Source organism: Mobula hypostoma, chromosome 19 (genome assembly GCF_963921235.1).
Source record: "Mobula hypostoma chromosome 19, sMobHyp1.1, whole genome shotgun sequence".
NCBI classification, from domain to species: domain Eukaryota; kingdom Metazoa; phylum Chordata; class Chondrichthyes; order Myliobatiformes; family Myliobatidae; genus Mobula; species Mobula hypostoma.
Genome location: NC_086115.1, coordinates 51,227,177 through 51,251,957, shown reverse-complemented (window position 1 = coordinate 51,251,957; position 24,781 = coordinate 51,227,177). Strand labels below are relative to the sequence as shown.

Here is a 24,781-nt window from a genome sequence, read left to right as displayed (position 1 = left end):
GACCCTGTATCCAGCTTCATTTTCAGTTTTACACCGGACACACCTATTGTGATCCAGATGACTTTGAGATCAGTTTCAGTTATACTATGCAGTTCTGGGCAAGGCAGTTTACCTTTGTCAGACTCCATGTTGTCTGATTCTGTTTTACATTCGGTATTGTGTTTGAGGCTTTTCACTCGGTTGTGCTTTTTGTCTGACTTGCACATTCTCTCCACCTCTTTTGAGTGTTTTGACTATGCATGCCACATACGAGCCTGCCCTTTAATGCATCAGAAAATCCATCTCTAAAGTCACAGTACTGGGAAAGTTTGCACAGTTCTGCAATGTATTCAGAAAGGCTTTCATCCTTTGACTGGTTCCTTTTGTAACATCTAAATCTCTCAGTTATTGCCAGCAGTTTGGGGCTCAAGAGATTTTGTAAAATTCTGACAATTCCATCAAATGTCTTGCTTGCTGGCTTTGCAGGGATTATTAGGCTGTATAAGAGACTGTACATCCTTGAACCCATTAAGCTAAGAAGAACAGGAGCTTTCTTTTATTCGCCTACGTTGTTCACGTTACAATACAGTTCAACCCTCTTGAAATAGAACTCCCAGTCTTCATTAGTGCTATCAAATTCATCAACGTTTCCGACTGAAGCCATTGGCACATTATTTTCACTTCAAGTTCAGTGCGTCTTTCACTTTTACTATGAACTGCACTCACACATTTGTTAGTATCTATGACGGCCTCCCTGTGCTATTTAACTCTCACTGTTACGTCGGTGCAGTTCATGATATTTTCTGACAATGAGGTTCGTAGCCATTGCCAAATTATGTCTGCGTGTCTGTGCACAACTACATATCAATTAAATAAAAGCACACACGTGGGAGATGGCTTGAAGTGAGGGGAGAGGGAGAGAGAGAGAGAGAAAGAAAAATATGCATGTGCAGACAACAGACCAATATGAAGTGCTGGGGGGGGGGAGGAACAGTCATTGCCCTAAGAGAAATGGATCCATACATTACAGCTACCGCCATTCTGAATGGGATCTGATGTTGAATGCCAAGGTTACTGCCAATTTCATGCTCTTAGGTTTTTAAGAAGATAACCATGGTCCTGTTTGATATTTTAATTCCCAGCTGTTGAGAACCAAATGCCAGGCCCGCACTGATTGGTTGAACAGATGATTGAACTGAACAGGCCCAGAAAGGATAGTAAAAGATTAAAAGTCTATCTGTAGGACCTGATGGTGCAAGGATAGGCATTTTTTATCTGTAATTTTTCTACTACATTCCTCTCTGGTACCATAACAACTTAACATAAATACTTAACCTTGCAATCAAGCAGAGCAACTTGTGAAAAAGGCAGACTAAATCTCAAGCATTACATCAAGAGAAACCCACACAAGAATCTGGAGGAGCTCAGCAAGTCAAGCATCTATGGAGGGAAATAAAGAGTTGAACATTTTGGGCTGAGATAGTTCATGAACACTCTTCATCAGGGTGTCCGCTTGAAATGCCGGCTATTTATTTATCAGCATGGATGCTGCCTGGCTTGCTGAGTAGCTCCAGCATTTTATGTGTGTTTCTCAAGATTTCCAGCATATGCAGTATCTCTTGTGTCTACATCAAAAAGAATGTTTTGGTATCTTGAACCGCAATAAAATGAAGTGAGGGCTTCAAAACCTCTATCAAGCAGTGGCAAATCAAGGGAATTGGACTTGCTGGTGTTGTGTAGAAGTTCATAGACTATATAGCAGGGGTTCCCAATATTTTTAAGCATGGACCCCAACTATTAACCAAGGGGTCTGTGGAACAGGTTGGGAACTCCTCCGCTGTACTCTTTTTAGCATTCATCTGCTACTCCTAAAGTAGTAACGAAACCTATACTTTTCTGCCCACAATTATCTCCCAAACTACAGTCCTATTTGTCTTGCACTAGAATGCTAAATATTTTCCATCCTGAAGTAGTTGTTGCCTCCAAGACATTCATTTATAAATGATATTATAGAGAACAAATCTTTCTGAGACTATACCTGTTCCATGAAAACAAGAAGGGATTCTCGGTTGTTTTCCCACTGCTCTGGTAGTTCGCTCTCATGAGGGAATTTGTCACAGCCCACGTACATAGATACTTCAAAGCAATTTGTGTGCAGATAGCTGAAGTCATTCATACCTTTAATAAAAAGGGAAGTTTTAGTTTTAGTTTAAAACTTAGTTTCCAGTGAGTCTCCAGCCAAATATCTTAAAAGTTAATGGTTTGCTCACATTTATGCTCTGTCAAATTATTTACCTATATTTTGTTATCTCACAATTAAATGAAACTGATGTTTATACAATACAATTGAACAGTGACGGCTGGTGGCGTAATGGCATCAGCGCCAGACTTTGGAGCGAAGGCTCCCGAGTTCAAATCCAGCCGGCTCCCTTACAAGCTTCCCATCTGCGCTGGGTTGAGCATCGAGCTAGCAACTCAGCCTTGTAAAAATAAGAAAGCCTGCTAAAAAACACTGTCATGACAGCGTCCCGATGACTCCACTCAGAGTTAAGGGCTTTCTTCTTCTTCTTCTTCTTCATGGAACAGTGTTTATAAAAGAAAGAAGTGTTACAGTTGCTGTCTGATACGATTTTTAGGTGAGCAGGAACACAATTCTACCTCATAGGTTGTTGTTATTCCTCTCCACACCTTGTTTGGTACATTGGGCAGCAACCTCGCCACTTCTGTAACATTTTGTTTGTTTTTTATAAGGCCGAGTTGCTAAGCTCGATGCTCAGCCCAGCACGGATGGAAAGTGTGCAAGCAGCCGGCCAGGTTCGAACCTGGGACCACTTGTCTCCAAGTCTGGTGCGGATGCCAGTACACCATTGGCCAGCAGCTTCATCAGTTAGGTGCATTCTAATCCATTGGATATTAACCATTGGTTATATCTAGAGATAATTTTAATAATAAAATCTCCAAATGTATTAGATTTGTTAGTTTCAGGCAGTGATTTGGTTTCTCCCACTTACACCTCTTCCAGCCATACGCTTTCCCTTATCACTGATCCCATTACCACCGTGTCACCCTTGCACAGAGATGTCCCTTTGTAATTTAATCTCCCCTGCCTTCCCGCCTACACACCTGCCCATTCCCATTCCGTCTGCATCTTCAAACTATTTATCTTTAACTTCATGTCATTGCCCTGGGCTATTCACTTTCTTCTGAAACTCCTGAGTACGTCTTACATTTTTGGTTTCTCTCTAAATTTCATCAGTCAATAAAAATGCTAATAATCTGTCTCAGAAAGTCACAGTGGCCTGGAACATCCTCAGTGGAATAAGAATCAGAACAGGAATCAGGTTCATTATTACTAACTTATGTGACATGGAATTTGTTGTTTTGCAGCAATAGCGCAGTACAAAGACATAAAACTAGTATAAATCACAAAATAAATAGCACAATAGAAAGGAATAACAAGCGAGTGTTCATGGGTTTGTGGAATATTCAGAAATCTGAGGGCAGGGGAGAAGAAACTGTTCGTAAATCACTAAGTACAGGCCTTCAGGCTTCTGTACCTCCTTCACGATGGCGGTAATGAGATGCTTGGGGAGTAAGGTGTGTCAGGAATGGGTAGCACCTCTGATTGGGTGGTTACATCATACTCCCTTGGAAGCAGCTCGTCCACCAATCATCTATACTTGACACTCAGCTCTCACCTGTGGCTCCAAGCTGCTGTTTGCTTGCGACAGTGGCCACACTCTGACAAACTGCTTCAATGCGTAGGCTAAACCAGATGAGGGTAACTGATGGCTCCTAAACTTTCGTTGAGTTTGGGCTTGCCTACACAAGCTACTTAAAACTGGGCCCGGCGGACTGCTTGGAGGTAATCACTAATTTGGCTCAACAGGCTGGACCCAGCAAGGTGCTGTGGAGCACCTGGAGCATGACGAGGCACTAGGATGTCATCGTCATCCACTGCATCTGACTCAGTTAGAGTCAGTCATCTTGACTCTGTCTTGCCACTGGATACAGGTGATTTCAGATGAGTGAGTAAGGTCAATGCTGCACATCCCTTTCTCACATTCAATGAAATCTTTGCACAAGTCACTCTTGTCATCCATCCTCCCCATCCAACAAACAAATGGTAATGGGAAGTGCACCTGGCCCAGATGGTGATGGTCATTAGTGATAGATGCCATCTTCTTGAGTCCTTGCCCCTTGAAAAAGTCCTCAGTAGTGGTGATGGTTATGCCCATGTTGGAACTGGCTCAGAAAACATCACTCTGAAGCCTCTTGTAATCCTGTGCATTGAGGCCTCCATACCAATCAGTAATACAACCAGTCAGAATGCTCTCCACTGTACAGAGACAATGCTAAGTCTTTGATAACATACCAACCTCTTCAAATACCTAATGAAGTACAGACAGTGAGGTCACTTGTTTGTCTACTTTTTAATCAGCCTCCTTCCCTGCAACAGGGACTTCCACTGCGATGCCTGGCTCTGAGAATCTCTTAGAATCATTGGAAGATGCTTTTGCCCCACTGACAACTCAGGCACTGCTAGCATGTGTCCTGTTGAATGGTGGGTGGTAAAATTATGCAGTGATTACACTGAATTAGATAGATAGATTGATGGAGAGATAGATGCTTTATTGATCCTGAAGGAAATTACAGAGTCACAGTAGCATTACAAGTGCACAGATATACAAATATTGGAAAAAAATTAAGAAAGAATAAAAAATAAGTTACCTCAAACAGTCTAACAGAAGGGGATTATCACTTCCCCGACTATAGGTTGACTCAATGTACAGCCTAATGGCCAAGGGTAAGAATGACCTCATATAGCGCTCTTTGAAGCATCGCAGTTGTCTTAGTCTATTACTAAAAGTGCTCCTCTGTTCAGCCAAGGTGGCATGCAGAGGGAGAGAAATATTGAACAGAATTGCAAGTATTTTCCGTAGGATCCTTGTTCTACCACAGCCTCCAGTGTGTCCAGTTTGACTCCTACAACAGAGCCAGCCTGTCTAATCAGTTTATTGAGTCTGTTGGCATTGCCCCAGCACACCACCGCATAGAATTAATTTAATGAAGTGGGAACTCCAGGCATTCTGTTGCCTCCATGAATAGAAGCCAAACATTACAATTATTGACAATGGCCAATTTATTCCAGAATCTGAAACAATCATCAAAAAACTACCTATATCTAATTCATATAGCTTCACAATATTTTATTCTGAACTACAGAAACTGTAAATTCAAAACTTTCATGTGTTAGTGCTAATATGTCATCCTTTATTGCTGATAACATATAGTATACAGCACTGTGCAAACGTCTTAGGCACATATATGTAATTAGGGTGCCTAAGACGTTTGCTCAGTACTGTAGCAATTTTATGTATAGCGTTGTACTGCTGCCGCAAAATAAAACAAATTTCATGACATATGTGAGTGATGATAAATCTGATTCTGATATGGGTCTCTATTGTGGACTGAGAGTGGGAAGGGGCAGGAAGAAGGAATCGTAGTTGAGAAAACAGGAAGGGAGTGGGAGGGGCGGGTAGTGGGAAGCACCAGAGGGACATTCAATAAACATTCAATGATCAATAAACCAGCTGTCTGGAATCAAATGACCTTGCCTGGTGTTTCAGGACTGGGTGTGTCTGCACCCGCACCACCCCCTGTCCTTGGCACGCCTTCTCTGCCAACTGCCCCACACCCCTCCTGCAGCGCTCCACCCTCACCTTTCCCAACATTCTTTGCTCCCGCCGGATTTGCAAACTCGCTCTCTGCTCCATGTTGACAAATACAGTACTGTGCCAAAGGCTTAGGCATCCACACTTTCACTAATTTATCTATCTATCTCCCTATTGAGATACAGTTTCGATTAGGCCCTTCTGGCCCTTTGAGCCGCACTGCCCAGCAATCCTCTGATTTAACCCTAGCCAAATCATGGGACAATTTGCAATGATCAATGAACCTACGAACCGGTGTGTCTATGGACTGTGGGAGGAAACTAGAGCACCTGGGGGAAACCCACGGGGTCATGGGGAGAACTTACAAATTCCTTACTGGCAACAACGGGAGATTTTTCCACAGTAGTGTATAGAACACAAATCCCAGGCTGCTTATTAATATTAAACTGCTATCACGAGTTTTTAAAAACTTCATGCAGCAAACTATTTTCTACCTATAGTGCAAAATGACAGGTTATGAGATAACTTACGCAAATGATAAACTTCATTGCTCTTTATTCCTAATGTGAACCAAGTCTGACACACAATCAGTTTGTAAGTATTTATATTTCTGCAATTCATATCCAATCATTGTGCAATTCTTAACATTGCTGTAAGTCATTCTTTTGTTGGAAAGTGAAATTATTACCCATTCTGAAGAATATTAAACAATAAAATTCCCATTTCTCCTCCTTCTCCAACTCTATCACCACGTATCCCACTTTCTGCCTTCTGACATGTGCTAATGCACAGTAGCTAACAAGGGTAGCAGCAACCAATTGGCACTACGTGCAAGTGTTTCTTCAGATGCAAGTTTATGCAGGCAGCTCACACAACTGTGGATGATACAATCTTCACCTTATGTCTACACTGAAAAGCTGTCACAAAATAGCAAAGTGGAAGCATTAGTCCTGATCAGCTACCCAACCCCTTGGGTGCCAACCTTTTTCAGTTCCAGGAACTGATGGAAATAAATTGGTATTTTGGTTCTTCACATGGAAGAGGAGTTAATCTTCAAAAATAATGGGAAGCTACAGTACCGTGCAAAAGTCTTCTGCAGATATATACATAGCTAGGGTGCCTAAGATTTTTGCACAGTACTGCAGTAACTTTACGTATTCACCATACTCCTGCTGCAAAAAAACAAACAAATTTCATGACATATATGAGTGATGATAAACCTGATTCTCGATTGGGGTCTGAGAGTGGGAAGGATGCACGGAGAGGGAATCATGCTTGGGCAGACGGGTAAAGGAGAGGGGAGGGTGCGGGAAGCACCAGAGAGACATTCTGTAATGATCAATAAACCAATTGTTGGGAATTAAATGGCAATGTCTGGTGTGTCAGTCCCCATCCCTGGCACTCCGTTTCTGCCATCCATCCCACGCTCCTCCTGCGGCACTCCACCCTTCCCATTCCTAACGTCCTCTGCTCTCGCCAGATTTATAAGCTCACTCTCCACTCCACGATGACAAATACAGTACTGTGCAAAAGTCTAACTGTATAGATGTGCCTAAGACTTTTGCACAGTACTGTATAAACATATGAGATTCTGCGGCTGCTGGAGATCCGGAGTAACACACACAAAATATTGGAGGAACTTAGCAGGCCAGGCAGCAGCAATGGAGTCAAATAAGCGATTTTTATTTCAGGCCTAGAGTCCTAATGAAGGGTCTCTGTCCCACAAAGCCTACAGCAGAAACTCAGCTGGACCAGACTTGCAAATACCATGGCTACAGGAGCAACTCAGAGGCTGGGAATCCTATCATAACTGACACCCCAAGGTCTTTCCACCTTCTAGAAGATACAAATCACTTGCCTGGACCTGTTCAGTGCTAACAATTCTCAAGAATTACAGGTCTAACAAACAAGAATCTGGAGAAGCTCTGGCAACATGTATGGAGGGAAGTGAACAGTCAAAGTTATAGGTTAGACCCTTCATCTGGTCTGAAATTTAGATTTTGTGCAGTTTTGGTCACCTACCTACAGTAAAGATATAAATAAGGTTGAAAGAGGTTGCAAGGAATGGAGGACCTGAGTTAATAAGAAAAGATTGAATATGTTAAGACTTTATTCCCCAGTACATAGAAGATTGAGAGGAAAGTTAATACAAAATTATGAGGGGTTTAGATAGGATAAATGCAAGCAGACATTTACTAAGTGAGGTTGGGTGGGACTATAACTAGAGGCCATTGAGTAAGGTATAAATGCTATTTTACAAACACTAAATAGTTCTGTGCATTAATAGTATCTAAAACGTGATACTTGCGTATGGGATTGCTATCAAATTTAAAGGTCCCAAAACTTCACAAATACAAAATCAGAAAGAGATAGGAAGATGTGCACACATTATTAAAGGAAAGTTTTGAGGAATGGAGAATATACTGTCTGTGACCACTTTAATAGGTACACCTGTACACTTGATTCTAATCAGCCAATCATGTAGCAGCAAATCAATACATAAAGGCATGCAGACACAGTCAAGAGATTCAGTTGCTGTTGAGACCAAACATCAGAATGGGGAAGAAATATGACTTTGGTGGAATGATTGTTGTTTGCAAGATGGGGTGATTAAAGCATCTCAGAAACTGTGGATCTGGGATTTTCACACACAACATTCTCGAGAGTTCTCTAGAGAATGGTGTGACAAACAAAAAAAAAACATCCCTTCAGTGATTGTTCTGTGGGCAAAAATGCCTCATTAATGAGAGGTCAGAGGAAGATGGTCAGACTGAACGCATAACACATTGAACTTTGTGTGGTGTGGATGGGCTACAGCAGCAGAAGACTACGAACATACACTCAGTGGCTACGTTATTAGATACAGGAGGTAGCTGCTGAGTGTAGAGTAGAACTGTGAACGCAGCAACCAGAACACCTGAATATTCTTCCAGTGAAAGCATAACAGAAAATGGGAGAGGGCAGGCAGAACAGAATGTGATCTGTACAATGAAATGCAGCACATAAGGTTTCAGAAATGCAAGAACTCAAGGCTATAAAACATCAAGCATTCTGAATTCACTGAACCGGGAAGTTCAGATGAGAATGGGCAGGAATGCTGTACAGATTTTCTTGTGAAATTGACATGGGCATCAGATTGTTGGAATTTTATTTGCATTGTTTTATTTTACCTTGTTCCAATTCAATACACTGTGCAATAGTTTTGATCTGTATGAACAGTATGCAAGTCAAGCTTTTGATCTTGAGTAATAATTTCAATCTATATGAACAGATCAACATTTTGGGTAATAATTTTGATCTGTATGAACTGTATGCAAGACAAGTTTCTCTCTGTATCCTAGTACACATAACGATAATAAACCAATACCAATACCAATACCAATAGCAGTTTGTTTGGATTACACTTTGGGTGAGCAGAGCTTTTATAAAGTTGAGCCTGGGGGAGTATCAAGCAAATGCACTAGGGTTTCAATTGCCAAAATGCAAAGGTGAGAATAGGGAAAGCTAACGGGGTGAATTGAACAGGAATGCCAGCTCAGGATTAAAAGTAGGTTATACATCAGCAGATGCAGCTTGATTAAGTAATTAGACAGCGCTAAGAAATTAATAATTTAAATGCAGAAGATTGGGAGAGTGCCAGAAACTGCAGTATCAATTTGAGTAAGATAGGGAAGAAAGCTCTTGCTTATCAACACTGAACATAGTACAAGCAAGACAATGGCTTAACAGTGGAGCACAAGTTGTGATCGAGAATATGGTGCTGGGACTAGCCTAAGATGGTAAGCAATGACTATCAGTGATGTTACCATAACGTAGCATCAGTGGAAAAATGAAGAGTTCAATGGATGAGGGTACAGACAAGAAATCAGACTGAAAGGGTTTACACATAGGATATGATAGGCGAGATCAATATATAAAAAGGTGATAATATCAACCTGCAGAGTAGAAATGAAAGCTGGGAATTGGAGAGCAGGTAATAAGAATTAAGTGTGATCAAACATGGAATGTTTGAGAACAGTTAAGGATAATTTATACAAGCAGAGCCTCATCAGAGGGTCCCTCGCATAGTATTTCAACCATTCATTTAGAGGAAATAGGCTGAAGCACTGAAAAGAGGTGGAATTTTCATCAATTTTCACCCATAAAAAATTTTGCCAGAGTGTTACTAGGAGGCATTATCACTCCCAGAACCTCACTTGCTGCATTAGCAGCGGAAGAAACTGAGAGTATGCATTTCTTTCGGGCCTGTCTGCTCCCCAATTCACCAATGCAAAGACATAGTTTTCCTCTGACATCTAACAGGAAGTTGGGGACAGACATTGCTGATGCACCAGGGCAGCTATGGGCCATAAGTCATGCCAGGATGTTGGTATGGAATTCCAGAATGGAGCCAAGATAATGAGGTGCAAATCCACTAAAATTGTACATGTGGACAGGATCTTCTTGATTTTCAGAGTAGTTTATTTTCAGTGACAAACAGTTTGGACAGCAGCTTTACTGGGTGATAGCAAAGTTAATGGACAATAAAATTAGGTGGGATAGATGATTAGCTGAAATTAGCTGCTGGTAATTTTTGAGTTAACACTAAGGCTGATTCTCAATGTTCTTATTTTTTGATGTCTAGACACAGAGAAATATTTTGCAAGGGAACTTTCTCAAGGTAAATGAGACCCTTATTTCAAAGTTAGTTGGAAGATGTCACATAATACAGCAGCTCAGATTAATTTGTGTTTATTCTAAATAGAAGTAAACCATCACAAGGCCTCAGCTGTCCACTCTATATGCATAGTGGTTGGATTTATTGCAATTATGAAATTATTCTAAATTAATAATGTTAACGTGACAATAGAAAATTAGTAGTATTTGCCTTTTTCTTTAATTAAATTTAAAACATCCCACCAGGCTGGATACGAGCTAGTTTTGAAGATAACTTTCTTCCAGAAACAAACAGCAAACATGTTTTGTTAGTTACACTCTGACATCTCCAATGTTCCTTCTATTTTTTTTACAGCTGTGTTGTCAAACCGATGTTCTGAGCAGGAAATTTTTACATGTCAGAAAAGGTTATGGCACTTTAAATGTTTTCTTCTGTAACATGCTTACAATGAATATTTAGAATGAAAATTGAAAAATCACATTGTGTTGATTTTATTTATTAATTAAAGGGTACAATGAAATACAGGACAACAAAGAAAATCTTTCACCTTTTGTAAACTTTCTCTATCTGCATCTAATTCCAGCGGCATGGCAACAAAGGCTATGTGCACGGGAGCATTTCCGTTACCGTGTGGCTGCTTACCCATGCAGTTTAGAGGAAAGAGTGGATACCTCCATTTTTCACAGACCCTTGGAATTAACATTTCCAGAAGTCCCTTTGTATGATTTTACTCAGATAAAGCAACAGTGGGGTTGTTGTAAAATATTAATCCGTATACCTCCAAAACAACCTAATTACATGCAGCACAGTGTACAGCCCTCAAAAATAGGAGAAACAGGTAATATTAATCAGAATTCTAGTTATGTTTATTGCTTGTTCAAAGAGCAGACAGCACGTACAGCCAATCAATCATGGATTAGAAAATCTTTCATGCATGAAATGTGTGTTAAAAGCTGTGCTGCAGGGGAGCCTGTGACACATTGGTTTGAGGCCTAAAAGGAATGATATCCTACCACACTCAATATGCACAGGATAGTTCTGGGAATTTGGAGGGAAAACTGCACAAAACGGGCATGAGAGGAATGACCTGGAAGGCGCTCTAGCTTGGCAGCTGCAGCTTCTAACTGGCCCTGTCACTTTAGGGCAGTCTTGGCCTGAAGCAGCTTCTCAGCATTTTGGCTGACTGCAAAATGATTGAATAGTGTGCCATTGGAGGCAGTCACCTGGAGCCAGGTGGTTTGAGCCCAAGCTAAAGATCAATGCACTTACCTTCAAAGTGAATGACATGGGAAGGTAGAATTTGACTAAAAACATGTCCACTCTGACCAGTTCTAGGCTAGATAAAATTAGGCCTTATAAGTCAAACTTGGTAACTCTTTCCTCCTGTGTTCAAGGCTCGACCATTCACTTAATATGCATGAAAGGTAGAACTCTGATCAGTCCTTTATCAATAGTGTTGCCATGTATCTCTGGAGATCTTGGTGTATATTTTCATGGGCAATGGCAAGGCAATTTTACAATGCATGCTTTTGACATAAAAATATAGGCATCCATTAGTCTTGCGAGACCATGGATCTGCGCCTGGAAAGTCTTCACTCTCCAGGGCGCAGGCCTGGGCAAGGTTGTATGGAAGACCAGCAGTTGCCCATGCTGCAAGTCTCCCCTCTCCACGACATCAATGTTGTCCAAGGGAAGGGCATTAGGACCCATACAGCTTGGCACCAGTGCCATCGCAGAGCAATGTGTGATTAAGTGCCTTGCTCAAGGACACAACACGTTCCCTCGGCTGGGGCTCGAACTCATGACCTTCAGGTCGCTAGTCCAATGCCCTAACCACAGTTTCAATCACATAAAAACATTGCACTAGATGAACTTCTAGTCTCATGCCTTATGAAATCTACTAAAAAGGCAATTAAGCTATCAAATGAGAATTATCCTGTAAGCATAGCTCGTTTCAAACATTAAAAAGCAGTTAATTGTATTCCAAATATGAATTATTTAACTATGACCAAGATAAATACAACTGTTGAGAAGCCACAGTAAGAACATAGAACAGTACAGTCCATGATCAGGCCCTTTGATCGATTGTGCCTTGTAGACCATGATGCCAAGAGGAACTGATCCAATCTGCCTGCACGTGGGATGATCGCTCCATTCTCTGCCCAGTTAAATGCCTGTTAAATATTGGTATTGCTTTTGCTTCCATCGCTTCTCCTAGCAGTATGTTTCAACCACCTACCATTCTCTGCGTAAGAAGTCTTACCTTTAAACTTACCCTCTCTCGCCTTTAAGCTATGACCTCTGGTATTTAACATCTTCACCCTGGAAGAAAGACTATTACCCTCTCTCTGCCTCTCATAACCTTTTATACCTCTATCAGTTTGGGTCCATGGCATAAAAATAGTTGGGAACCCCTGCTCTAGAGAAATAATCCAAGTTTTCCACCTTCTCCTTAAAATTTATACTCTCTGATCCAACAACATCCTGGTGACCTTTTCTGCACCTCCTGCAATACAGTAAGGTGACCTGACCAGCACGCAATACTCCAAATGAGTCCTAACCACTGTTTTATACAGCTACAGCTGAACTTGCTTTGTTTTAATTTATTGATGTACAGCACAGCACGGAATAGGCCCTTCTGGCCCTTCAAGACATGTCGCCCAGCAATCCCCCAATTTAATCCTAGCCTAATCACGGGACAACTTACAATGCCCAATTAACCTACCAACCGGTACGTCTTTGGGCTGAGGCTGGAAACCCACACAGTCATGGGGAGAACATACAAACTCCTTATAGGCAGTGGCGGGAGTTGAACCCAGGTCACTGATACTGTAAAGCGCTGTGCTAACCACGACACTACTGTTCCTCCCCAAATACTAAGAACACTAAAATTTATGACACTAAAGTGGGAGAGCACCACTCAACCATTCAATGGCTTACTTTAATATCTTAATGTTATTTACTGCACTCAGCTCATATTCTATCTCTCTCTTAATATCTGTAAACTTATTAACTTGGATATACTCAGTGAGTAACGATCCACAGCCATCCAGCATAGAAAATCCCAAAAATCACTGACCTATCAGTGAAGTAATTTCTTCTCATAAAAGCGTTGAACATCTGACCTCACACTTTGTGATTGTAACCTCTGGTTCTAGACACTTCAATTAGGCAATCTATCACTCTGTCACCATCCAAGACATGCCCTCTTCTCATCAAGAACGAGATACAGGAGCCTGAAGAGACACACTCAACATTTTTGGAACAGCTTCTTCCCCTCATATATTAGGTTTCTGAGTGGTCCATGAAGCCATGAACACCAATTGACCATCTTGCTCTCTGTCTGCACTATTTATTTATTGTAATATATCATATTTTAAGCATACTACACTGTACTGCTGCTGCTAAACAACACATTTCACAACACACACAGAATGCTGGAGAAACTCAGCAGGTCAGGCAGCATCCATGAAAACGAGTTAACAGTTGATGTTTTGTGCTGAGACCCTTCTTCAGGACCAAGAAGGAAGGGGCAAGATGCCAGAATAAAAACGTGGGGGGAGGGCAAGGAGGCTAGCTGGAAGGTGATAGATGAAGCCAGGTGGGTGGGAAAGGTCAAGGGCTGAAGAAGAAATAATCTGATAGGAGAGGAGAGTGGACAACTGGAGAAAGGGAAGGAAGAGGGGACCCAAGGGGAAGTAAAAGGCAGGTGAGAAGAAGTGATAGGTCAAAATGTGGAATAGAGTGGGGAGGGGTGAAATTTTTCAGCAGAAGGAGAAATCGATATTCATGCCGTCAAGTTAGAGGCTAACCAGACGGAATATAAGGTGTTGCTCTTCCACTCTGAGGGTGTCCTCATCTTGGCACAAGAGAAGGCCATGGATCAGCACATCGGAATTTCATCATATGCGTGAGTGGTATTTCTATTCAAGATTCTTAAGAAGTATGTTTCAATGAGATTGCCTCTCAATCTTCTTACCTCAAAACCATAAGACCATAAGACAAGGGAGCAGAAGTCGGCTATTTGGCCCATCGAGTCTGCTCTGCCATTTTATCGTAAGCTGATCCATTCTCCCAGTTAGTCCCACTCCCCCGCCTTTTCACCATAACCTTTGATGCCCTGGCCTCAGATACCTATCAATCTCTGCCTTAAATACACCCAATGACTTGGCCTCCACTGCTGCCCGTGGCAACAAGTTCCATAGATTCACCACCCTCTGGCTAAAAAAATTTCTTCACATTTCTGTTCTGAATGGGCGCCCTTCAATCCTTAAGTCATGCCCTCTTGTACTAGACTCCCCCATCATGGGAAACAACTTTGCCACATCCACTGTCCATGCCTTTCAACATTCGAAATGTTTCCATAAGGTCTCCCCTCATTCTTCAAAACTCCAAGGAATACAGTCCAAGAGCGGACAAACGTTCCTCATATGTTAACCCTCTCATTCCCAGAATCATTCTAGTGAATCTTCTCTGTACCGTCTCCAACATCAGCACATCCTTTCTTAAATAAGGAGATCAAAACTGCCCACAGTACTCCAAGTGAGGTCTCACCAGTGCCTTATAGAGCCTCAACAACACATCCCTGCTCCTATACTCTATTCCTCTTGAAATGAATGCCAACATTGCATTCGCCTTCTTTACTACCGACTCAACCTGGAGGTTAACCTTAAGGGTATCCTGTACAAGGACTCCCAAGTCCCGTTGCATCTCAGAACTTTGAATTCTTTCCCCATTTAAATAATAGTCTGCCCATTTATTACTTCTGCCAAAGTGCATAACCATACACTTTCCAACATTGTACTTCATTTGCCACTTCTCTGCCCATTCTTCCAATCTATCCAAGTCTCTCTACAGACTCTCTGTTTCCTCAGCACTACCGACCCCTCCACCTATCTTCGTATCATCAGCAAACTTAGCCACAAAGCCATCTATTCCATAATCCAAATCGTTGATGTACAATGTAAAAAGAAGCGGCCCCAACACGGACCCCTGTGGAACACCACTGGTAACCGGCAGCCAACTGGAATAGGATCCCTTTATTCCCACTCTGTTTCCTGCCAATCAGCCAACGCTCTATCCACGTATGTAACTTTCCTGTAATTCCATGGGCTCTTAGCTTGTTAAGCAGCCTCATGTGTGGCACCTTGTCAAAGGCCTTCTGAAAATCCAAATATACAACATCCACTGCATCTCCCTTGTCTAGCCTACTGGTAATTTCCTCAAAAAATTGTAATAGGTTTGTCAGGCAGGATTTTCCTTTAAGGAAAAGGAAACAGTATCTTCTAACTTTGTTTAATAATTGTTTGTGTGGCACTTTACCAAAGTTCTTGTGTAAATATGAATATAGTAGATCAACTGGTTCACCCTAAACTCTTCTCTTATTTATAGCCTCAGTAGGTTTAATAGGTCTGTCACACATCAGTTCCCTTTCCAAAACCCATTTTCACTTTGCTAAATCTGATTATTATTTTCTAAGTCTTCTGTTAACTCTGCATCTCCCCAAACCATCACCATCTTTGCTTTTCCACCATATTCATAGTAGCTGTGGAAGCAGATGGTGAGAATATACTGAAAAAGACTGCAGGTTTTGTGTACACTATGTGAAACGAATCAGGAGGAGAATATAACATACTCATAATATTGACTAATAATTATATCTAGCTAATGAACTAAAGTGAAATTGAAATCACTAAAAGATATGTGAATTATTTACACATTTCAGGATTGGAAAATAAAATTTAATTTGATATATAGTATTGTGCAAACGTCTTACACACACAAATATGTATATGTATTAAAAAAACACATTTCATGACATATGTTAGTGATGATAAACCTGATTCTGATATGGGTCTCTGTTGCGGACTGAGAGTGGGAAGAAGGTAGGGAGAGGGAATCATAATTGGGAAAACAGAAAGGGAGAGGGGAGGGAGCGGAAAGCACCACAGTGACATTTTCTTATGATTAATAAACCAATTGTTTGGAATCAAATGGCCTTGCCTGGTGTTCCAGGGCTGGGTGTGTCTGTACCCATGCCACATCCGCCCCCTCCCCCTGACAGTACTTCTCTGCCACCTGTCCCACACCCCTCCCATGGCATTCCACTATTGCCATTCTCAATATCCTTTCCTCCCACCGGTACTGTGCACAAGTCTTACGCACCCTAATATGTATACGTAAGTAAGACTTTGGCACAGTACTGTATGTCAGCTGGAGCATTTGGAACACTAAGCAGCAATTGCTCGTGCTGAGACATAATCTGGGAGTTGATGACTTGAAACATTCTAGTCAGTTCAGATCACAAACATGTTACCATTAGCAAGAGTAATCAGGTATACAGATGCATCTCAAAATTATCTCAACGCAAGGTAAAGTGTTTTAATCTAACTGTGTGTAAATCATGGTGATGTCTCCCTTAGGATATTTCAATTTATTTATTGATAGGATAAGTACTCTTATGGGATTTGCTCATATCCTTATAAAAACCAGCTGCAAGGAATGCTTCCAGTTAAAACAGGAAGGTCTGCCTGTTTCACATTGACATCCAAGCATACAAATCCTCAGCAAGATCACCTCAACTTTGTCCCTTTACCATGGTAACCATTCTCCTGCTTGAAACTGTCCCCTCAAAGTGCCAACTCGTAGTACAAAAAGAAACTAATCTTTAAATATTTGAAGTAAAGGGACCATGTATGCGTAACAAGACAGAAGTAATATTTTGAACAACCACTACTGAAATCCGAAAGGAGCAGTCATTCATGCTAATAGATTATTTCATGATTTAAGTCATTATACATTTGTAAAGTCCAACAACGATGGCAAAGAGAACAGGTTGCTATGTTTGTTACAAAGCTTTTCCTAAACAATACAAGCCTACCATTAGATGGGCATACTTACTGTGTCCTAAAGATAGTGGTTGTGTTCAAAAGTAGATGTGAATCTAGCATAGACAATTTCCATTGGCTTCTATCCAATTTGATGTTGTACATCCCAACTCTTGAACTTTAAAAGTATTTTATTAACATTTTTATCAAAATGGAAGTATTAGAAAGAAGTATTAATAATAATTTGTCATAAATTAGTATACAATGAAGTTCAGTTAGACTTTTCTCTCTGTGCTGCATTTTTAAACTTTCTATTCGAATTAGATTAACCACTTTTGGGAAGTTTTAGCCATCTATAGAATATTCATTTAGCTGACTACTGAAAGGTAATTTCCAGTTGTACATCTAAAATTTAATTATCGCAGATATCTACTTTAACTATTTTAGTCTGGAGGATTTCCTTCCCTAATTTACTTATTTCTACTACATACAATGCTGATTAGATTTTATTTTCAATTCAGCTACAATAAGTGGCTAGAGTTACAAACAAGAAAAGATCTGCAGATGCTGGAAACCAAAGTTTCCCCGATGAGGCCACACTCAGGTTGGAGGAGCAACACCTTATATTCCACCTGGGTAGCCTCCAACCTGATCTCCAACCTGATGGCATGAACATTGATTTCTTGAACTTCCGATTATTGGCCCCCCTTCACTATTCCCCATTCCCATTTCCCTCTCTCACCTTATCTCCTTACCTGCCCATCATCTCCTTCTGGTGCTCCTCCCCTTCCCTATATTTCATGGCCTTCTGTCCTCTCCTATCAGATTCCCCCTTCTCCAGCAGTTTCTCACCTATCGACTTCCCAGCTCTCTACGTCACCCCTGCCCCCCTCCCGTTTTCACCTTCCTACCCGTCCCCCAGCTTCTTCACCTGACTTCACCTCTTTTTCCCCAGTCCTGATGAAGGAGTCTCAGCCCGAAATGTCGACTGTTTACTCTTTTCCATAGATGCTGCCTGTTCTGCTGAGTTCCTGCAGCATTTTGTATGTATTACAGTGGCTAGACTTAGTCTGATATCCTTTGCTTGTTGAAGTTTCCCTATATATTACAGCCTATAAGACTTGTGTGGACATAAACATCCTAGCAGTGGGGCAGGGTTAATGAATTCTTTCAGCTCCGACATGGATTGGAATTGCAAGAGCTGATAATTAATTACAGCAACAGATCAGTCAAAGAGAGGTCAACACAAGGGCAATCAATTTTAAGTCCGATCTCAAGTGAAGCTTTTCCCATAAAATTCAATGTCTATTTTAAAGGTATGGTACAACAAAACCTTCTACAATATAGTTACTCTTTGTGATTATATAAGGAAAATGGTGCAGGATTTTAAAGTCCAGGATTTTAAAGTCATTGACAGAGAAAGGTGAGCTGCTGGGAGAGCCAAGCACTGGAGAAATAGGATGGACTGAATGACTCTTTGAAGACAAGGGAAAAGAACATAAAACAAAATAGTTCAGGAAATGAACTTTAGGAGCAAAATTGCTCATCAACACACACACACACACGTCTGACAATCATTCTAACCTGGGTTCTTTACATAATCAGAAACAGAATCTGGTTTAATATCATCGGCATATGTCGGTATATATTTTATATATAAAATAGCTAAATTAAATAGGTAATGCAAGAAAAAAATAGGAAGTAAATAAAAAGTAATGAGGTGGAGGTCATGGGTTCAATATCCATTCAGAAGTCGGACTTCCAGGGCGACATTGACATAGGCGTCTCTGCAGCAGCTCTGATAGGTACTATCAAATACAGGCACAACAAAACATGGTTCAAATTAAAGCATATTAATACTGCTAACTAAGTAATCCCTACAATTCACAATATGTTATTCTGGCCAGCTATGTCTCCTGAAGAGATAAACAATGGAATTTAATCTCTATATCATCATTATCATAGTTCTCAATGTGCTCAGTCCAGTTTCCCCTCTAACTGTGGTCAGAAACTCATTTAAAGTAAGTTCAAGTTCAAATTTATTGTCATTCAACTGTTCATATGTACATGAGACAATGTTCCTCTGGACCAAGGTGTTCTACACAGTACATATAACTCACACACATAAGACATAAGTAATATTACCACAAATAAATTAACAAATAATAAGGTGCATATAGATACAAGTTAAAAAGTAAACAGCATAATATTCCTGGTACTTCATGTGTGGTGAGACCTGAGTGGTGGCAGAGAGTTCAGTAGTCTTATGGCTCTGGGAAAGAAGCTAACAGTGCTTGTCCTAATGTTAGATGCCTCCTGCCTGATGTTGGGGGGGGTGGCAAAAGAGATTGCTGGATGGATGGGAGGGATCATTGACAATACCAAGGGTCCCGCGTACACAGCACTCCTGATAAATATCTCTCATGGGTGAAATAGAGACCACGATGATCCTCCCAGCAGTCTTAGCAATCCTTTGTAGGGACTTTCAATCAGACGCCTTGCAATTCCTCTAGAGACAGTGATGCATCTGGCCAGGACACTGTCAATGGTGCTGTCGATCATCTGAGAAGCTGATAACCCCTTTGGTTAAATCAATGGTGAGAACAGTTTAGTAGTGGTTTTACCTTTACACGGCATTTCAATCATAACCTGCGTCTCCAAAAATCAAGGAACGACTAAGCAGGAGACAAGATCCACCTGAATGAGAAAAGCAGCACTGACCCGTCAATTTGTTCAACATATTCATGTAGAAAGGTCAAACTTACTTCCTGCTACTGTATGCCATGATGCCCCATTTATGGTTCCATCTTCCTTGGCAAAATCATCTGTGTGACACACCCTCCTATTTGCGTCTGTCATGAGACGGTGAGTGGAAGCATAAGAGAATGCTAGCCAGCGGAAGACATGGTCATCTGGCGTGGCGGTATACTCGTGAACTTTTGTGCTGTACCTCGTCATGTCAAATGGATATGTCACCACCAGTTCTCCTCCTTGTACATTTCCACCCAGCACAAAAGGAAACTTCTCCATCCAGGCAATCACTGCTCGTGTTTCAAGTGCAACCTGTAAAATCAATTTCATCCCAATCAGAATCAGGTGTATTATCACTGACATATGTTGTAGAATTTGTTCTTTTGTGGCAGCAGTACAGTACAAACATACTGTATAAGAACATTCTGTTACAATAAATAAACAGATAGACAGATAGATGGTGCAAAAGAGAAATAATGAAGTGGTGTTCAAGGACCATTCAGAAATCTGATGGCATAGGGGAAGAAGCTGTTCCTAAAACATTGAGTCTAAGTTTTACAAACTAGTTGGATGGATTATAGCGAGGTTATATGTAGAATGCATCTAAAAATGGACGTTATACTACGTGAACACTCTCTGCGAACAGCACTGGCACAGAAGAGTCTGCAAACGCTGATCCGCCTGTTGCTCAAGTCTGGGATCCTCACAGCCAAGGTGATTTTCCTCTTCCATATCAATATGTTTGTTTTTCTGTATGGTTAAGGACTCAGCAAGTAAACACACTCCTGGGAGATCTGAAATATCCATCTGGATCTATTGGTGTGTTAAGCCTCATACTCAGATTACCCATACTTTTTTATATATTATATTCATATGCTGTAACTTTGGGGAGTTTGGAAAGTTAGCACTCTCTGAACTTCTGTCCTCTTTTGTGACACCATAGAATCACAAAAGGTTTACAAAACGACATGAGGCCATTCAGCCCATCATGTCTCTACCACAGGAACTGTTTAATTTCACTGACAAGCTCTTTCTCCATAGCCTTGCAAATTGTTTTCCCATCATATACTTTTACCAAGTTCCTGCTCGAATGCCACAATGGAATGGCCTCCACCACATTCGTGGACACTGCACTCCAGATTCCAACACATACTGTGCATGTAAATGTTCCCATCCTTTGTTGACTTGGGTGAAGATTCGCTCTGCCAACCCAACTGCTAATCCATCCACATCACTCTTGTTGGCGGGCTGACTTGGAAGTTAACTCCATTTTGCACCTGCCTAAAACCCGCCAACTGTTATTCCAGCGATGGTGGCATTAAAGAAGAACAAATGGGCGTGAGAGTTAATAAAGTCAAATCCATATAAAATAGGGGAGATGAAAAAAAAATCGTACTGCTACTGTTGAGGAATTCTTCTGAAGCTTGGCTAGGAGCCACAAGAAATGCCAAGAAGACACTAATAGTAATGTTTCAATAAAGGGAATATTTTCTGATGTGGAGTGACAGATATTTACTTCACAGCTGAAGGCCCCCATCATTCAGCATTGATTTACCTTGGTGCCATTTCTGTGTTTGCTCTCACGAAAAGGGGACTGTAAAATTACGTCTTTGCATTTTCTAAACTGAATGCTGTTTCACTTGCCACAGGAGTATGCAAAACGAATTAGACTTTACAGAAACTATTTTACTGCTGACACTGGTGTGCACTTATGAGAATTTTCACTGCTTACCCATCTGTTTCACATTTACTTGGTAACTCAAGCTTTTGCATGCTAACAACTTGCAGGTGGACCATGCGAGGCCACTGAGCTCATATAATTTACATTGGATTGGTGAACAATTTGCAAGTCGACCTGAAGAGTTTCATTTTGTGAACTTGAAAGAAAATTAATGAAACATAATTACAGAAGACTCCTTGCAAAGGAGATGCAACACATTTGAAGACAACAATACCTTGGCAGTTAAAACTGTTCTAGTCAGCAATGGCCACATTCTGAACACAATAAAAACAAGTTAAATATTTGGATAATGTCACTGATGATACTCCAGACAGTGCATTAAATCCAAATTTTTACAATCCCCACATGGGTTAGCCAAAAGCTATTTGTTACCATCATATTCTGACTGGATGAAAGATATTAACTGGCTGCATTCTTCACTTTGATACTAAATCCCAAGTTACTTGTATTATTATTTTGTTGTCATTTCCAGGAGAAGACATCTTGGAAAAGCAATGAAGTGCCATTTCTCTAGGTTCCACTTTTGTATTTGAGCATTTCAAGAGAGGAACAGCAACTATTTTGAGGTTTTAATGGTTAGTAAAGTTGTCTTCAGTTCTTCACCCTTCAATCTTCAGTTCTTTACATAGTCAGATATGTAATTAAACTTCATCAGGAAAGGAAGGAACTGTATAACGGAAAGCAAAATGGAATCAGTGCCATAGTAAAGTGGCCAAAAAAGAAAATGGCCCAAGATTTCAATGAGTAAGACAGAGGGGAGCAGAATCCACATAAAATGAAACAAACTTAAATATAACTAAAGTAGGACAGTGAATGATCTCTGACAGGACATTGTCAAAGGATACACTGTAATCGATCTATTATAGCATCATGTAAAATTTCAGGCAAAAGCAAGCAAAGTCCAGGCCAAAGTTTCAGGTCAATATTCCAGGTAATATAATGAAGAAAAATAAATGTTCCAACAGAAAAGGAGATAATTGAGAATAAGGGCAGGATAATGTTCTGTGTACCCATCAGAAAAAGCATCACAGGGGACAAGGATGTAAGGCCAACAAACACCGATGATAGAAAAAGATTCAAGGAACCTGAATAAATATAGCAAGATGTTCTCTAATCACATGATTAAAAGTAAAACTACAAACAAAAGTAATGCCATTAAGTAATAGACAGGAGAAAACTGCAGTCACAGACAGCAAATTGTCAGGGATGTAACATAGCAACACAAACAAAATGCTGGAGCAACACAGCAACTCAGGTCAGATTTCCAGCATCTGCAAAACCTCTTGTATTTAAGAAACGTAACATAATTACTTTGCTTGAATACTTACCATAGACACCAATCATGGAGATGACACTGGAAGATGAGACTAATGATTATAGAACAGCATTTAAAATAACAGGAAAATATTGAATAATAATCTAATTCAACCTATAAAACAGCTGGTTAAAGCAGCTTGCATCCATGCATTCTGAAAGAATTTAGGAAAGAGATATTATTACAAAAATTTAATAATTTGTTGGATAATGATGCAGTCAGGGAGGACTGGTGGATGGTTCACATCATCCTTAGTTTAAAAAAACAGGCTTAACAAGCAGCTTAACATCAGAAGCTAGAAGTAGCACAGCTGGGCGAAAATGAAAGAAGAAACAACAAACAGAAAGCTGTAATATGGTAATGTCAACATTTACACCAACAGGGAAAGTTCCCCTTAGTCAATAATGGCCCTTATCCTAATTGCTATTTTGATACCTTTAATCATGACGCCTCATTTGTGAAGATAGTTGACAAGGGTAATGCAGCAGATATACTGTACCATAACAAACTAATGAATACAGTATGACCGTAACAAATTTGAGCATAGGTAACATAGCGGTCATCTGGCTGTCTAAAAGGTAGAATTCAGAGCGTGGGAATGAAGGATGATATTGAGATAAGACCATAAGACCATAAGACAAAGGAGCAGAAGTAGGCCATTCGGCCGATCGAGTCTGCTCCGCCATTTTATCGTGAGCTGATCCATTTTATCCTATTTAGTCCCACTGAATATGGCCTTCTCACCATAACCTTTGATGCCTTGGCTACTCAGATACCTATCAATCTCTGCCTTAAAGACACCCAATGACCTGGCCTCCACTGCTGCCCGTGGCAACAAATTCCATAAATTCACCACCCTCTGACTAAAAAAATTTTTTCGCATTTCTGTTCTGAAAGGGCGCCCTCCAATCCTGAAGTCATGCCCTCTCGTACTAGACTCCCCCATCATGGGAAACAACTTTGCCACATCCACTCTGTCCATGCCTTTTAACATTCGAAATGTTCCTATGAGGTGTCCCCTCAGTCTTCTAAACTCCAAGGAATACAGTCCAAGAGCGGATAAACGTTCCTCATATGTTAACCCTCTCATTCCCGGAATCATTCTAGTGAATCTTCTCTGTTCCCTCTCCAACGACAGCACATCCTTTCTTAAATAAGGAGACCAAAACTGCCCACAGTACTCCAAGTGAGGTCTCACCAGTGCCTTATAGAGCCTCAACATCACATCCCTGCTCCTATACTCTATTGCTCTAGAAATGAATACCAGCATTGCATTCGCCTTCTGCACTACCGACTCAACCTGGAGGTTAACTTTAAGGGAATCCTGTACGAGGACTCCCAAGTCCCGTTGCATCTCAGAACTTTGAATTCTTTCCCCATTTAAATAATAGTCTGCCCGTTTATTTTTTCTGCCTGTGCATAAGTGCATAACCATACACTTTCCAACATTGTACTTCATTTGCCACTTCTCTGCCCATTCTTCCAATCTATCCAAGTCTCTCTGCAGACTCTCTGTTTCCTCAGCACTACCGGCCCCTCCACCTATCTTCGTATCGTCAGCAAACTTAGCCACAAAGCCATCTATTCCATAATCCAAATCATTGATGTACAATGTAAAAAGAAGCGGCCCCAACACTGATCCCTGTGGAACACCACTGGTAACCGGCAGCCAACCAGAATAGGATCCCTTTATTCCCACTCTCTGTTTCCTGCCAATCAGCCAATGCTCTATCCACGTATGTAACTTTCCTGTAATTCCATGGGCTCTTAGCTTGTTAAGCAGCCTCATGTGTGGCACCTTGTCAAAGGCCTTCTGAAAATCCAAATATACAACAT

At 40.9% G+C, this 24,781-nt stretch overlaps 1 protein-coding gene across 2 annotated transcripts in view; it reads right to left on the bottom strand.

Moving 5' to 3' along the window:
* The window catches only part of LOC134359034 (inactive carboxypeptidase-like protein X2), a 231,333-nt gene that overhangs the window by 16,220 nt on the left and 190,332 nt on the right, over nt 1-24,781 (bottom strand). For both annotated transcript variants that reach the window (XM_063071868.1, XM_063071869.1), the window contains 2 exons: nt 19,904-20,201; nt 2,018-2,157 (listed from right to left, as the gene is read on the bottom strand). In XM_063071868.1, the coding sequence (XP_062927938.1) occupies nt 2,018-2,157; nt 19,904-20,201 (438 nt within the window). The remainder of the gene's footprint in view (nt 1-2,017; nt 2,158-19,903; nt 20,202-24,781) is intronic.